The sequence below is a fragment of the Aquila chrysaetos genome, chromosome 2 (genome assembly GCF_900496995.4).
Source record: "Aquila chrysaetos chrysaetos chromosome 2, bAquChr1.4, whole genome shotgun sequence".
Classification (NCBI taxonomy): domain Eukaryota; kingdom Metazoa; phylum Chordata; class Aves; order Accipitriformes; family Accipitridae; genus Aquila; species Aquila chrysaetos.
The window spans coordinates 72622700-72640985 of record NC_044005.1 but is presented as its reverse complement, the minus strand read 5'-3'; the positions used below and the strand labels follow the sequence as shown (position 1 = coordinate 72640985).

Here is an 18286-nt window from a genome sequence, read left to right as displayed (position 1 = left end):
AAAGTAATGTGGGCATCCTGTCTATGTGCTCATGAGATTCAGCTTCACTAAAGGGTAGCCAGGACATCTCCAAACAGTATTCATTGCAGCAATCCTCCTTCAATTTCTTTCAGGACCTAGCCCTCTTTTGTTCTAGTAGGCCAAAATTTCCATTTGTAGAAACTCCTACTCTTTTAGAAAAAAGCTTATTTCCTTCTGTTGGCCTCACTGCAGGTATGCCATAAAGCTATTATCTTGAGAGCATGCAGAAGGAGGCTGGCTTAGAAGAGGAAACCATGTCCACATCCAAGGTTCTCTGACTCAGTGACTCTTTCCTTAGTCTCCGGTAGGAGAAGATCAAGGCCCGTAAGACTTCGTGTCATCCCTGGGACTCAGGAGACAACCACCAACACCAACATCCAAACTCAAGTACCTGCATGTATATTTGAGCTGACTGGATCTGGAAGGGGGGAAGGAAGAAATGAAGAGGAAGGTGAAAAGGTGTAGCAAGGAAGTATATCTAGGAGTCCTATCTATTCTACAAGAAAGAAGTCTCTGGATTGCTGATCTAAGACACTACTAGAGAAAAATCACAGTCTCTAAAGTATTTTGGGGACAACAGACAAGTAGGTTCACCATTGTCTCAGAGTCCATCAAAAAGTAAATACCTCTCCACTAAAAAACTCATTCTGTACATCTAAATCATAGAAGAGCAGTGAACCAATTTCAGTGATACTGTGAACAAACCACCCAGATCTGAGGGACTCAGATACGCACAACATTGGCTACCATGGCTGGAAGGAGGACAGCTGGCTCTACGCCACCTCTTGCAGCCTCCCTCCGCAGCGGTTGGTAACCCTGAGCAGAGTAAAAGAGGCTGGGGAGTGCTCTGCCAGACAAAGCTCTGAGAAAATCCCACAGCTGCCTGAAATACAAGACTGCTCAAGATCTGAATCAATTCTTTGAACAAATGGGCTTACAGAACCCTGCAATTCCATATTCTTAAAAAAAAAAAAAAAAAACAAAGGAAACGCAAACAAGACAAATGCTTTTGGCTGAAAGACCGAAAACCTCGAGTTACTGGTGAAGAGTTTTTTCCCCAAGATGTCCCAAATGAAAAATCAGTGTCATCACTACAAGTTGCCAGTCACACATCATCCCATACTGCTCACACTGCTTTATGCACAAGATCGTCTCCAGGAGAAATTCAGCTGCAGAACTAGATGCAGTCCTTCTGAAAACATGATCTTTGGTATGTGTAACTGTTTGCAAGCAACTCTTTTGCAGGTCAAGCTTTTGCCTTCAGTAATTTTGGCTTCTTATACTGCTCTAGTACTGTTAGGAGGAATACAAGTCAAAATTAATAAAACAATTTTCTTTTGCTGTGTTTTATGTAAAACTTAGGCTGAGGAAGCAACAAAACGTATATATAGTCCTGCTAGGTATGAGCTACCTGAAAACAGTTTCAGGCACCTAAAATATCATAAGCCCCTTTAAGAGAAGAATATTTAAAAAAAAAAAAAAAAAAACCCAAAAAACAAACCACAACCCTGCAAAATTTTACATGTTCAAGAAAATTTTTTATAAAATCTCTATAAAAATATGGCACCCATGAATTTTCAAATATTTTAAGCTACATTTAAGAGTTTAATGATCTGCAAATCCCTTTGAGATATACGATTTGTATTTTTAAAACATCACCTTACAAACAGACAAAAATAGAATTTTACACACATTTCCCCTCCATTTTGCATTTTTATTATCTGAATATGACTTCAGAGAAACCAGATAAATACTCTAAATACTCCATGTCCAACACTCATTTCAAGGCACAATACCTCAGGAAATAGTTAGAATAACTGATCTGAGCACACGCTGTGTAATAAACTCATTCTGCTGAAAACAAATGTGGTTCATGGCAAGGCATTGGGGTTGGAGCACTACATATGGCTGAAGATGTTAGTGCTAGTTTCTCTACCCATTCTTGTCATGACTGCCAAAAAATATTACAAGCACAGGCAACTAATGCAGCTGTTTAGATGAACATGTCTTCTGCAACCAGCGCTTTAGGCCAGACTGGTCACACAAAGTACCCCTGTAGGTAAGGAGAGGGAGTAATTTTTTTAATGGTGCAAATTCACACACCGTTTTCTGTCATCAGGTGTCTTCTTTTGGACCTGAGAAAAAATAGCCCCACAAACTGTCAATTTACATTAACTTAGAGCTCCACGTTTCTTCTTAGGAATGATATGTTGTAAAAACTATATGCAAAAGAAGGGCTTGAATAGCAGAATCCAGTTTTCATTAAAAAAAAATTGGGTTTATTAAAATTTTAGAGAAAAAAAATAATCCTTTTAAATGGTACTCATGAAGACAAGGGAGAGAGATGACAATTACAATTACAGTTTGACGATGTGTAGCATTGAGTTAAGAAATGAAAACTGAACATGAAAAAACAAACTTTCTGTTGCGACCCTCTGGCAACCCACACAGAAAAAAGCTCAATGAATTTTCTGAAGCAAAGAAGATTGGTAACCATTTGTAATGCAAGGTATTACTAGACTGCCTGTAGAAAAGTCACTGGTGAGACAGAACTGCCATCTTTCAAAAAAGTACAGTTATTTTCCTCCAAAACTATGTTCAGATCCCCATTTAGGCATTTAGTGAGGCACATTGGTTAGATCTGGATTATGCATTTTGGATTAAGGTTTAAAAATCAGTATACAAACTGGTGATTAACAATCCATTAGCTTCTTTGGCAGAGGAACGGTGGTTTTGTTGCCTTTATACAGTACCTAGCACACAGGTACCTTGGCCTACAAGCTGAGATCCCCAAAACAGCAGTGAATCCTGCTACTAAAGGCCTGCACTGGAGTCCGAAAAGCCAGCCACATACAGGTAACTACCCTGGCCGGGACAAGGAAGGAGAAAGCCAGAAAAGAAGGACCAGTGAAGTGTAAACAGCAGAACCCAGTTTAGATAAAGCACTTGTGAAACTTTTGATAAGCCTGTGTGCACAGGCATGCATCAGGACTTGTGAGACTGCAAGGCATGATGAAGGTAAATGGAAAAAAATATACCATAGTTGCTGGGCACAGCACTGACCATACAAGAAAAGAAGGAACTGTCCTAGTTTCAGGTATAAAATGCCAAAAGGCACAGGTTTTGTTTTATGCATATTTTTTAAACACAGCTTTTTAACAGATATTTAAGTGGACCAACTATATCCTGACATTTGGCATTTAAAATTTCAAAGTTGTTTTTCTAGAGTCGTGATAGATCTGCTGCAGCATGTTGAACACACAGGTTTTTTTATAGTTTTCAGCAAAGCTGAGAGACCTGAAGTATATTCACAGCCCAATTCTAAGTCCATAGGATTTTCAAAAGCAAACTTAAAAAGTCAAGTCAACAGGGGAAACTGAAACAAAAGTCAAAACCAGCTTCCAACAAGTAAAGCACAAACACATACAGTAGCTAATAAACACACCCAGGGACTTATGACTCAAAACAAATGCAGATGGCCAGAAGGAGATCAGACTTCTCTTGGCAAATTCATCATGGGAACGTGTGGGCAGCTTGGCAGCCTTGCAGTGAGCTGATATGGTAATTGCATACAAGTGTGATTCAGACCAGCACATTAGAAATGAGACAGCACAGCATTCTTATTTTAGCAATCTTCCTTTAACCCACTGTAAACAATTATCTGAAAGTAAGCAAGCAAACCTATTTTAAGAAACTTTTTGTATATATTTGTTTCATTATACATATACACAGTAAAATCTTTCTGCATTGCATAATCTCTCCTCACCTTAAGTTTGTGAAGGCTGTATTACACAAACAGCAGACAATAGCAAGCTGAACAGAAAAACAAGTCATCAAGATAATAACATACAAAAATATATTGCATGTGGTGGTATAATGTAAGATGGGACTGAGTCTAGTTAGACACTAACTTTAGGTGTTCATATGCAATCTAGTTACCTATTCTCCCATGATAATAATAGGATATATAGTATTGATTAAAATAAAAAGCCTAAAGAAAGATCCAGCTCACCCTAGAATAAATACCTTGCAGTCAGTAATCCAAATTGCTCCAATGACTATATTGACTATAGACCAAATTCAGATTTGCACACATAAACACCTACTGTCAACTGGGAGCCTCAAAGGTATTGGAGAAATCAACATGGCATTGCTCATTACGGCAACGACATCAAGTATAAATCGACTGCATAGAAGACTTGCACAGCAACAGATGAAAGCCAGGCACAATACTCCTCTGTATCTCAAGGGGCACTAGTTGCCTATACGTGGGCTGCTATGTCAAGCCTTGATCGTCCTTTTGACTCCTCAATCCACGTGTCCCGTTAAAAATCATCTTACCCTGAATCCTTCATATTGTTACAGGAATTTTCAATCTCAAAGCAACCACAAAATTGCTAGAGCTGCATTTGTATGCTTTCAATCAGAGCTAGTTGTCTTAAAAGCAGATTTCATGTAATTTTAAAGCCATAAAATCATTTACAAAGTGCAACATGTAAGGGGACAGAAACACGCAGCACTCCAACTCCCAAACTCACAGACCTGTATGTCTTACAGCACCTGCAGCTCAAATGATTAAGATGCTCATGGAGAGCTGTGTTAAGAGAAGATCTGCAGAGATGCCTAGCCTCTCACTTTTCATGGGAGAATAACAATTCTGCAGTTTAGCAGGCATGAGCTTGTGTGTGCTCCATAGGTCCCCAGGTCCCTGGATGGAGAAGTAGTTTCCAGGACACAGGAGGTGACACTGTGCCCGCCAAGAGGCAGCGTGTGAAGTCTCCCAAGATCTGCAGAGCTCCAGAGACTGGTCGTGCTGCTGACTCCATGAGAACTGACTAACTCATCACACCCAGAGTCACCAGCTCTGCGCGAGGTCCCCAGCACACACTTCCCTCAAGTTGCACAGCTCGGACAACATCCAGAAAGGCAGTGGCTGCTGCCTGCAGACAAGGACTGCAGAGGGACACCTGATGAAACAAGGGGCCCTGAGGGACTTTTGAACACCCAGCTCGAAGGTGCACCAGTACAAACCTCAGCTCCGCAGCAAAGGGGGAGCCTGCTCTCCCCGCTGCTCCCACCTGGGAGCTACAGCGAATGTGTGCATGAGCAAACTGCGAGCTGGCTCAGTGGGCATAGTTATCTGCTGTTAACAGTAACAGCTTGATTCTGTTAGTAATAACAGCTACATTAATAAGAGACTTACTAACAAATATTGGTTGTGATCTGTGTCTCCCCTGACTCGATCCCCTAGCAAGAACATCACACCAGTGTAGAGACCTGTCTCAGCTCTCTTGGTTGCTGCTAGCAGACAAGACCAAACAGCAGCATGAAACACAGCTTAAGATATAGAGCCAAAGAAGCTGAACAAACATTGAGGGTTTTTTTTGCCCCTGGCTATTTCTGAGACATTTTTATTAGTGTAAAACGCCCTTGGGATGTATTGACCCTCAAAGATGCCTACTTAGGAAAGCTCTGGCTATGGGAACCATTCTGGAAAGAGACAACTGCAGTTTACAACATCACTTTCAAACTTGTTGAGCATGTTCTTATGACAGGCGTCAATTTTCAACATAGCCTACCTCTTCTATAGGTTAAAAACACTGGTTGTAGGCCACTTCAGAGGTCTAATCCCCTGGATGAATCATGGTAACAAAATTAATCCTGTTAATTACTGCCTTTGCCGATATTGTTTGCGTTCTACAGATATATCAATGTGCAGTTGCATGTTTAGATATATAATTTACAGGCACAGGAATTAAAAATTTAATGCATGATAGTGATTTTTAAAAAATAAAGATGTCACTAAGTTTTCCTAGACCATATCTGAAATTCTACTTAAGAAATTAATTCACTTGTATAGTAGATGCTGTGAGTCAGTACTGGTATAACTCTAATCAAGGATGCCTGCGATGCTCTCAGTGGAATAACTAACATGGAACCTCTATTTATGAAGGGAATTTAGATACGCATAATATCAGCTGATGTGAAATATATTGCTAGCCAGAATGATTCCAAATAAAAGGCCAAATAAAAGCTCTCTAATTGTAATAATTTTACAAATAAAGTACAGTCTCCGAGTACGCAGTCTCCAGTATGCAATATTTACATTTGCAAAATCAGATATTATTTGAGTCAGTCACGATTTCCATGTAGGTAGAAGAGGAATTTCTGTGACTGCCAAAAATTCCATCTGTCTAAAATAAGTACTTAACCAAATACAGGTTAGTAAGCCCTGAAATCCGGAGGGGATGTGATAAACCTGATACGCTTAACAGATTTTATTGTTGCCTTTCAGACTAAACAGATTACCAACTTCTGTATTCTGGGCTTCTGATAGGACTAAGCAACCGATTTCTCTTCACTAGAATGATAAATAATTAACACAAATAAATATTTTAAATACTATAACACAGAGTTGCTTAGAGGAAGGCAGAAGCCAATCTCAATACTATGGTCTTCGCTTCTAGTACTACAGTGGTATAAATGAAATCTAAAGAAACAGCCTAAAATAATGCAACACAAAAGGATGCAAGCAGAAAGAAATGGCAGAAGGCATGTTTCTGCAGAACTACTGCAATGAAGGTGCAGACCTGATATTTTTTTAGTGGGCAATTAAAAAAAAAAAAACCACCTTTCCACACTGATTAGCTTATCTTAAAATTGTATTTTTAAGCATCTTCCTAATTACGGCAACTCAAAAAGAAGTGAATCTTTCCGCTGATGAGCAAGCTACTAAGTGCCTACTTGGTTTGCAGGTGCTGACAGACAGATGCCTGACATCATGTTTTCCTTCCCTTCCAGTTTCTCCCTGGGTAGGTGCTGTTCCTTGACCCACAGCTGCTCCTACCTGCATGGTCCTTCAAGCTGAAAGATGACTGCATTGGAACAGCTCCTTCCATTGGAACAGTACCAGCATCATCAGCTTGGGAGGATTCTCCCTGTTGCATCGATGTGGTGACAGGGACTGGCCAGCCCGATGAACTACAAAGATCTGACCTGAGAGCTGAGGGCACTGAAACATGCTGACACCAGTCACATAGATTATCAGATTACTCAAGGGTAGCATACTGTTTCACTGTGTCTAAAAGTTACATGCCTACTCGAAATTAGTCCTCTGGGCACCCTCCACAGACCACGAAGGAAGACTGAGTGGGACTCTAGGAGGTAGCCCTTTCTCTTTTTTGGACTATAAAGTAATGTAAACTACTTCGGACTAAATGCATGAGATGAATACTTTCCATTGTCATAGGTAACCCAGGATTTCTATTACCACAGTCTATCACCTGTAAGTCTGTTGGTCACACGCAGTCATAGCATGTATTGCATACCTATCGATCATTTCCCATCCTGCAGATCGCAACTTACTTTTCCTTTTATCTCAGTCTAAGAGCTGGCAATACATGTATACGTGAAAACAGCAAAGCCTATCCAAACCCTTTGTTTGGGGAGCTTGCCTCATCCAACCTTGGTATTTGTTCTCAGAATTCAGCAGTACATTAAAACCAAACTAAAGCAACATGCAAAATTTACACTCTGAATGCACCTGATCTATAAGCACAGCCTTAACTGCTATCCAGCAGGTAGATATTTGTTCCATTTTTGCTATAACAATAGTATCCTACCTGCAACATTCTCTTGTAAGTAAGAGTCCTTTCCTTCTTGCTGAAAAGTCACTGAAAATTCATGTTATCTTGAACAAAGTGACAAAGAAAAATTGCCAACTTATGACTTTGAGTAAGCTGACCAGTGGATACCAACAGATTCTCTTCTTTAATCACAAAGAAAGCATTTAAAGTTGTGCATAGGAATGGCTTATTACTCTTTTTACATCCCTTTAAAAAAAAATAAAATAATTGAACATGCTTTAGGACAAAGGCCCATCTATTATCAGGTGACCATACAGCATTTCCTTCAGAAGATGTTAACCTGGGGGTTCAGCTGTAATTCTGTTCTGTACAGGTGTCACAGTAAGAATTAACAGAAATACTTAATTTTCTTTGGTGGTATATGAAAAAAAGTTTTTGTGTTTTAAAATTCTGGGGTTTGGTAGGATTTGTTTCCAGTATGTCAGCTTTTAACCCAAGTTAGCATCTTTATTTAATGTACTGTGAATTTTTGCAAGAGCATGGTGGCATATGGTACATCGCAATATCCCACCAACATCTGCTATATGTTTCTTGGTCAAACCTGAATTTAGATTTGCACGTTGAAATAGAACTACTCAGAAGTAGCTGCTACATGCCTTTGACAGAAAGGTATCTTTAATAAGACAATCTTGCCCATTTATTTGTTTTCCTTACTTGATTTTTCAGTGCCTTGATTAGCAACAAAATAATGCAGTTCAATGACCTGGGCTCAAGAAAACTATCGTGCTACAGAAATACAGCACAGCTGAACTCTTTATTTTCTCTTGTGACTATGATTGAGGTGCAATTCATTTCTTCAGTATTACCTTAAAAAGAAGTACCTCTGGCTGGGACCAGATTGGAATTGTTGCATGCTCTCCTGAACTTCCCAATCCCCAGTGTCTGAGCAGAGACGCTAGGCAAGCAGCACCCCTCCCCTTCCAGCTCCACAAATGGGACTGGGATGAACTGGGAAGCACACAGGTGGTGTAGAAGAAGGCTGAGTCAGGCAGGACAACACAAATGCTAAGAATCATAAACAATATCAAATTAAGAAGTAACACAGCCCTTTTGTGGGATATTGCCCATTTTAGCTCTTTTTACCTGCTTCCTAATAAGCTAAATTAAAAAGAAGCTAACTGGTCTTTCTCTTCTCAGATAGAAAATGAGAGATGATTACACATTTTGCTCTTCAATACAAGAGCATTACATATAAAGTTTATTAACTGCTCAAGAATTTAGACTGCCTTATGATTACATCACACGCTAGTAAGCGAAGAGATGTCTGACTTTGTAATGGGCCATTTAAGCTAAGCAACCATCGTCTTCCTCCTCTTTCTTCAACGTGTGGTTTATTTTAGAAGGCAGTTCCATCCCAACATTATCAGAAAAACACAATTCTGGCCATAGTAGGATGTAACTATTCAAATTTACATTTTGCAGTGGGAGTAATTTTGAGTTTTGTGTCTAAATTTAGGGGTCTACACTGATATATCTATACCTCACTTGCTGTGCTGTTGACTGCACTGATTAGATCTGTTCTCAGAATTTCAACTGACCAGCAATTAGGTGTTTGTCATTAACTCCTTTGACCATATGGGAGTTTAGACACTTAGAATAAACGCAGACATGTCTATTTAAATACCTTAATTTCAGATAATTCTCACTTTTTTAAGCTATAAGGCTCTTGCCTATCACATAATGCAGTACAGTTGTAAAATCTTAAATATCATATCAAAACATACCTTTATATCTGTTAAAAGTTCATTGAGCATTCCAGGGAATCGATGCCTTATTTTTAACACTTAAAGCAAGAAATTAAACACAACAAGAAGTAAATGAGTGGAACAAATACAAGACATCTAGCTTTTCTTTAAGTTTATCCAGTGTGGTTTTTATACGGACTTACAGACACTCTCATCTGTACATAAGCAAGTCCTTCCTATTCAGATTAATGTAATTGTTCATGTGAATGAAATTATGCATATGCTTGAAGTTGGGAGAACAAAATCCATTCCAATAGAAGACAGAACAGAAGACAACAGATGGCAACTGAAGACCTGTATTTTCTGGTAATGTCCTCGCTGGCATTTTGTATACAAATAACCCTAGTACTTTCTATCCTGTGTTCTTCAGCCTCCAGGGATGATAACTGCTTCCTTTGCCATCACCTCAAAATGGAGCTTTTACAGACGATTCCCTGAATTTCTGTGTCCCCTTGAGCTTTCAGATATATGGTTTACATTTAGCTGTAATAAAAAGCACTAGTGAAGCAGGTATAATCTAGATAACTCAACTATCCTGTCATGGTCATACACATAAGTTTTCAGAGTTGCAAGAATAAGCCAACATTTCTAACAGTTTCGTTCCACATAACTGATGGTACCAATGTTAAGGGCAAGATTCAGCTCCCAGATTCAGACACTAAATTGAGGTGTCTACAGTAGATCTAAGGTATCAAAGCTCCCATCCGTTATAGTCAAAGGAAACTGAGGCAATAAAAATCAATTGAGCCTAACTACTCTGATTTAGCTCACTCTGAGGTATAGACATCTAGGGAACAGTGCCTCAACACAAGGGTACCCACAAGGGTATCCTGTTTGGCCTCCTGCCACCACTCCAGAAACACAGGTCCTGTGTCATGTGTGTCAGCTCCATGAAGACTTCTCAAATACCTTAAAGTATCTGAAATGTCTTTATAATCTACAGTGTGACTTAGTATCTAAGTTCCTATTCATATACCAAAGTTTAAATGTCTTGATCTGTAAACTGAACCCCAGCCTACATTATTTCTAGTCAACAACAGACCAAGACTCAACTAAGAACCTTCCCAACATATCCAGCCCCAAATTCCTACTTATAGCAAAGTAGTCAGCTTTTCTTTAAACTGATTTATTCATGCAACAAAAATATTGTGTAGTGCCAATGCACGTTTTATTATCCAAATACATATTTTGTAATCAAGATTTCTATAAAGTCTCATCAAACTGGTACCCAGCCTCTTAAAGTAAGATCTGTTCTCTATATAACGCAGATGACTTATTTTACTAATACCAGTACTGAATTGGACTGAACTGGGTGCAACACTGATGTTTTCTTGCTGCAACTTCCCTCGTGTGAAACATGCCTCCTGGACATATCCAGCCTATACAACTCACTAGCAGAAATGGCTGGCTCCAGTGACAGGCATGTGGAAAGCTAACATCAAATACCAAAACCTAAAAAAAAACGTATGTACAACTGATTTCTGTTGTAAGCGTCAGCACAATATCACCCTAAAAAAGCAAATAAATTGTAAGCAAGCAGTGCAGCCTTGCAGACTAGGAACAAGAGAGAATAGCTCTTGACTAACCAAAGTACCCTAATCTCGAAAAGAACCATCCACAGACAGATGTACTTCCCTTACTGACAATGTGCACTTATCAGTATTGGGAAATGTACAGGGCTATCAAGAACATTGCAGTTTCTACCCCTCAAAAAAATAAAAGTGCATATGCAGAGTTGCAGACCTTTCCTTGAAACTGTAATCACCAATCTTTTGCTTCCCCATTCAGTGTCCCCAGAATTTATTGATGCTGCCTGCTGTTCTGAAAAGCAACTTTTTCCTCCCTCTTTCTCAGGCCTCCCCAGCTGAAAACAGATTTGTACTGTAATGGTGAAAAGAGAAACAAAACTTGTTGTAATTAAGACATACAGAAATGAGAGACAAGCGTATGATGATACACTGAATAACCTTAGAAAGAATGTAGGAGATTAAATATATAGTATGCAGCTGTAGTAGCGAACCACTCTACTATTACAGTTGACTTACACTACCCTGACATCCTAAGTCCAAGCAACCAGCCAAGGCTTGCAACCTGCAGAACAAACTCTGGGCTTACAATCCAACCAGCTATTTTTGGATCAGCTTTGTGCAGCCATTAATTTCTGTCTTCTTAAAGGTAGTATCACATAACCAATAACTGCAAACAATAAATTGCACTGCTTTCTTCATTAAATAAGTAGAAATGTTAAACAACTCAATTGGCAAAATATAGAATTAATAAAAGATATGGTAAAAGATTATATTACTAGGTCATTATACTTTACTATCTGATAAACTATGCTACACAGATTTATATTACCTAAATTATCTTTTAATTTCCATGGCCTCAACCCTTATTTTCCAGACTACGTCAGATGGCTATTCAAGAATGTAGAAAAGAAATCTATGTGGATATTAATTGCGAATGTTTTTATGATGTTTAATGCAAGAAAACCCTACACTGTAAACCTTTGCCAAATATTGAATCCTTGAGAGCTTTATGAAATTTTGGGGGCTATCCTACCACTCTTTTTCCTTTACTAAGTGGAATATAGTATAAGTATAAAAGCAGATGGCTATTGTAGTCAAGAACTCAAATATTAAGAAAAAAACATATCTTCAGATAATGGACCATTGCTAACACCTCAGAAAAGGTGCATCATCAAGGGCCTCACAGGATTCTGACCATGCAAAAAATCAAACCATTCACAAATGAAACAATCCTGTTTCGAAGCAAGAAATTCTTTCTAGTGAAAGAACGTACATATATTCGATAGTATTCTTTACATACATCATCTGTCAGTTTTGCTAAGTACATAGCAATGAAGCACTTGTTTCATGTCGGGGTCTGTTTCTCCATTTTGAGTTCTTAAACACTCAGAGGAGCCATCAGTAGGCACTCTCATTACTAGAAACACAGGCAAAGATTATCACAGCATCAGAAATAGCAGCCAAGGGATAGAAGAGTGCACATAACTTTGTCATACACTTAATATTTATACATCTTCCTGAAAATTATAAGCTTATCTGAACTTTGCTACAGAGACTAAATATTGATTTTGGTTTGTTCTATCCATTTAGTTAAGATGTGAGGAAAAACATCACGGACTGGATTGACTAAAAAGGCAAACTCTTAAAACATAAACTCAACAGGAAAAATAAGATACAGCGAGCCCAAAATCTTAGTGTGAGTTCGGTTTTGTTATCTAAAACTCTCATTTAACCAGTTATAGCGAGAAAGCAAAGTTATGCAACAGCCTTCCAGAGTATGCAAAAAGTTAGGTGATTGAAGGAAGATTTCTACTGATGACAGAATAATTCCATTTAAAACTGCTGTACCTGATAGATTCATACAGCTCTGCTTTTGCCAAAATACAACCTGTATGTCAATTGTATCTGCTTAGAATCTGAATAGGAAAGATCAGACTGAAATAAATCATGGAAAAAGCTGTGATAAAATAGGGTATATCACTTTTCTTTTTATTTGACTGCTCTCCAAAAGAGCTAGACTCATCAAAGCAAATACTAGATTAAAGAAAAGTGAACATTATGGAAGTAAAATCTCAACGGTATTTAAGGAAACCAGCCAATATAAAAACATCTGAATTTGCTATCAGGCACTCAAGAGTTCTACCTGAAAGACAGAAAATTCGTGAAGGTGAAAAAATGCCAAGAATCCCCTCCTAGCAGACCTGATTCTTTTCAAGTTGTTACTGTTTTCAAAGCAAACCAGGGATTTACTCGCCTTATATCCATCTGTGCCACTCACAGAAGCTCAAGCCTAAAACAACATGAAAACAAAAACAAAACAGAAAAAAAAAATTATCTTAAGAAAACCATTTCCTATGCTGACATTGAAAAACATATCCTGGCATTAACCACAAGCATAGTTGATTGAACGTGAAGGAAATGTCGCCCCTCTGTTCCCAGCTTTCACATCTTCTAGTATCTAGTTATGCAGCCCCATTAAAAGCTTTTCCTAGCTACATAACTGCCACTTTTCCTAACAGAAACTATCATGCCTGATCCATTACTGGTACAAAATGAGAACAAATATCTTGTTTAAGCCTGTTGAATCTGGAGGGGGCATTAACCACAGTCCTCAATGTAAGGTTGTTCTGGACACACTGAGCTAGCAGACCCATAACACAGTGTCCACGCAAGATAGTACGGAGCAATCGATGATACAGAAGAGGAAGTACTTTGAGATAAACTGGAAAACCAAAACATTTTCAGGCTAAAAGCTAAGACATTTCCAAAAAAACCCCACCATTTATGCAATGAAGGCAAAGTGTAAGAGTGTGACAGAGGTAAGGAAATACTCCTAACAGGGGTTTAAGTCCTACATGGGGTCCTTAAGCTTAAGATACCTATTTGCAACATATTTTAGGCAACAGCGAGAGATCTACTCAGGCTAAGAAAGATGAAGGATCGTCAATTTTCATCATTTTCATAACCAGTTAACTACAAAAAAAGTCTGTCCACTTCTTGAAACATCTCAACAATCCCCAGTAATGTGAACCAGACCAGTAACACCAAAATTAAGTCCCTTTCAAGCAAAACTGAACAAAAAATACAGTAAAGAAACCAACTCAGAAAGACATTTATGTTCTATTTGTTTATTAACTTCCACATTACAAATTAGCACACTAAACTTATTTTATTAGTTCCTAAAGTTCAAATGGCGTATTCTCATTACTCATTAAAGAAGATGGAAACATGCAAAAAGGCCCACAAATAATGAGGGCTATATAAAAAAAGCAATCCTCTCCACCAAAGTCCTAGCTGAAATCCATGACGCAGTGGATCCACAGGACCTGAGCAAGCATCACTTCTAGCCTTAACCTCCGTGAACACCCAAGGGAAAGCCTTCTTTGGGGAGCATTACCTTTCTGGACATTGTTATGCAAAACTTTGGGGGGTTTTGTTGTTTGACATGAAAAGTGCAGCCCCTTCTTTGCTGTTCTTCTTAAAGAAAGTTTAATGCTCACAAGGTACCCGATGGTTAGAAGACCAGCTGGTGAAGAAAAGGAAAGCATAGTACAAAAGTACACTGTACTTCTAGTTCATCTAGTGCACGCAACATAGCTGAAGCCATTACTGGGGATTTTGTTTTATTAGTTTTACTATTTCTACACATATTTGAGAGTATATCTTATTTCCAATCTGGCAGTAGATAATCTTAAAACATATTTGTCACACACTATTATGGAAACCCCCACGTAAGTGTGTTAAGGATCTGCACTGTCTTCAAGGGCAAGAAATAGGGAGATAAGAAAACAAACGGAAACAAACAAACCCAACATAGACACATTTTGACATCAAGGCAAAATTTTCCTTTTCTGAGTGTCAAGCTTTTTCTCTAAAAGACGAAAGGATCACAATGAAAAGGCTGGAAAAAATAAACAAAACACACATACTTATTTTCTCCAATCAAACAGCAAAACAAATTGAACCAAAAGTGTTTCAAAGAGCACAAATACATGCTCTTTAGCTTCAGTCACCCAAATTGCCTTTCTGGGGTTTTATACAGCTTATGGTAGAAACTTTAAATGGAAGTGTGGACCACATTCACGGTGGTTGTCTGTACCTTGACTACCTATACTGTACTAATACCGCCAGACACTATTCAGACCATTTCACATGAAGGCATAGGAGCCTTCAGATGTTCACAATCACTCCTGATGACCAGGTACCCGGAGCTTGATGGCAATCTAATAATTTGTTATTTCACCATTGGCCCTGACTGTTTTGCCAAATGTTTCCACTGCTTGCTGCATGAAGTGGGAGCGGCAATCTTTCAAACCAGCATGGTTGGTTTTGAGAGGGACTAGTCTGGCTCTCCTTCTCCAAAAGGGCTGGTCTCAAAAGTAGGTTCTGGTGTTGTACAGAAGCATCAGTTTTAAGCCTCTCAGCATAGCAAAGCAATCCTTGAAAGGAACAGATTTCTCTCATCAGTACTGGCACTCAAAATAAGACCATATGTCTAAGCTATAATATGCAAAATTTTCCAGCAACAGCTTATTTTTCTAGTAGGACATGTGATTTACACAGATTGAACTTTAGGATCCGTTTACAAGATTCATGAGAAAAACTGGTTTCCTTATAGTAAAAAAACCACTTCTCACTGCTCACAGGAAGCAAGCTTTAATACTGCAAAGTCAGTAGCTTTCCTGGGGACACAGACCCAATTTAGTTATGTCTATCTGCCTCTCACAGCAGCCAAAAGAAGTAGCTGACTTTTTAAGAAACAAGTAAAAACAGGAAAGGCACAATAAGGAGTTGCTGAAAGACCCCAACAGAAAGCAGAGAAAGAGTGCAGAACTGAAATGTTGTGACTGAAAGCAAGGGCAATGGAAAAGTTAAGCCGAAAGCCCAAGCAGATGAGGAATGAAAAGCCAGCTAAGCAAGTGAAACAGTAACAGGATTTATTTTCTATGGATAACTGAAAGAGAGCTCAAAGGTAGGAGTCATGGGCAACACAGAGCAAGTCCAACCTGTGCATGGAAACACTAAAAACAGGGAACAGGCAAGAATGCAAATGTGAAGGCTGAAGAAACTGAGCTCAGAAGAATACAAGAATGAAAATATAGCTGCTGCAAGTAATTGTGCCAGAAGAGCTTTGGGCTGCTGCAACCTGCTTCACACACAACACATGGACAAAGCACCTTACTTTGCTGTTTGCTCCTAATTATGCCTGGATGGAAAGCTTAAATCACACTGCAAAAGATAACATTTCCTTTCCCAAGCAGGGGTGGGCAGCCTCAACAGCACAGGGGACAGGCACTGCATTGGAGAGTGAGGGAGGGCTCTCCGGCAGCGCTGAAAAACTATAACCTGGTGAATGAGCGCTTATAGCGATTATGGACATTCACTAGTACTGGAATTAATGGCTTGGCCAAGTTACTTGTTCCCATCTAGTAATCATGATCTAAGCTCTAAGTTCACCAGTATCACCATCTCCAAACTTTTGTCACATATCTTGACAGAACAAGTATCCGTGTACAACTTTCATTTTACACCTATGTTCACCCTTCCAGGCTGACTCTCCATCACAAGGAACTGAAACAACAATTTAATGACACACCCCCCCCCCTCCACTGGGCAGCACGAAGCATATCTACTGACTCCAGGCCCGAGAGCAGCATCCCTGATTTATCAGCATGGGAAAAGCAACTACTTTCTGAAAAGGCACCGCAGAAAAAATTCTCACGTGTTGCACTATCCCACTGAAGTTCACAAGGATGAATCCTGAATCCCAGTTGGCTTTCAGAGGGAATTACAAATCTCACACTTAGAGGGGAATACGAGGGTCCCTCAAACAAAGCACGTACCCAAAACACATCATCCACTGGGAAAGCATCTCCCAGCTTGGCAAGTTTTTAAAGCTGGAATCTTTAAATTACTGTGTTGAACCAGAACTATTTACTAGTCCTCTGCAAAATGAATGCTTTTGTTTAAGGGCTTAAACAAGTCTATTATTAGTAGTACTATAGAAAACAATAAAAAAAACCCTACTAGATACTCTAATTTCTCCCACATGTGGGAGAATGAGCTGAGCAGCATTTAGAGATTTCTAACCTTTTATATTCTAAAGTAGGACACAAGTTGTGAAAGGTACATAGGCAACTCCAATAAACACAGATAATTAGAAAATTCTGGATTTGTGTGCACAGAATCTACATTTATCCTGTTACACATACAGACATATTCTTGACTAACTAGGTAACTTCCTCCACAGACTATACAATTTGCCAAAGAAAAAACATCTTCTAGTACAACCAACAAAAGGAAAATGCAATTTTAAAGTAAAAGCAATTAAGTCCCAAAGCTTTTGTTTGGGTTATTGCCTATGATACTATGGTATCTAATGTCTGTCACTTCTGAAGTGTCAGTGACAGCCAAGTTTAAGATCTGTTATCTAAAAGTAGGTCTGAAGAACCTCTTGGCTGGGCTTGCAAAGCTCTGTCCTTCTTCCCATTTTGTTTCCCAGTGGATGTCGTACTCACAACTGTGTCAAGTTTGAATGCCTCATTCTTTGCTATCACTTACACTGTTAAGGAAACCTGCTTATTCAAAACCAAAAACCAGTCAACTCACCTCCTTCTAAGAGGAATTCTACATTATAGGAAATTCACTGTCTTTCAGAAATAAAACTTTTTTGTTTGTTTGTTTGTTTCTGATGAACAGTCCATGAAAATACACAGCATTGGGAGAAGTCCACCAACAAAATCTCAAAGATTTCAGCATACTTTCTAACCCATTAAAGCAAAACTTCTATCTAGACAATTAGGTATCTTTTCACACACTTCTCTTCAGACAAATACACAACAGTACTATAAAAGTCATTGTTGTTTATTCAGTTTAAGTAGTAATACTTAATTCTTTCTGCTCTTTGCTTTCCATAAGCTTCCCAAGCATTTGTACTGATTTTAGATGTATGGTCTGACTTTAGGGGTTTTTTTTTAAATAAATGGATTAGTAAACTCCATAAATAATACCACAGGCAGCTTGGATAAAACAGAATCCAAGTAACAGAAATGACATGATTATAAAAGCCTCCTTCTCCCCCTACCACCCCGCAAACCCAACCACATGCTGGGCTCTGAAATGGCAGACCAGAAATTGATAGTATCTGCTTAGGTTAGCACTATTTGATAGATAATTATCACTGGAAAGGAAGGAGGTCTAGACTGGTTTCTATTGTTTCATTTTTCTTCTTTTTTTTTTCCTTCTAAAGAGAGGAAACCACTAAAATACATCCCAAGCTTTCTTCAAAATTGGATGCCAAAAAGCCCCCATGCCAACATTAGACAGTTTTAAGGTGCTAGAGTTC

General features: G+C 38.8%; 1 protein-coding gene across 2 annotated transcripts in view; it reads right to left on the bottom strand.

Annotated features, from left to right (window-relative positions):
* ME1 (malic enzyme 1) overlaps window positions 1–18286 on the bottom strand; it is a 187561-nt gene that overhangs the window by 142145 nt on the left and 27130 nt on the right. Inside the window, exon 1 of one of the 2 annotated variants that reach the window (XM_030040695.2) lies at window positions 6869–6889. The exons of the other annotated variant lie outside the window; for it this stretch is intronic. Within the exon in view, the coding sequence (XP_029896555.1) occupies window positions 6869–6874 (6 nt within the window). The 5' untranslated portion in view covers window positions 6875–6889. Of the gene's footprint in view, window positions 1–6868; window positions 6890–18286 lie in introns of those variants that run through there. 2 annotated transcript variants of the gene reach the window in all.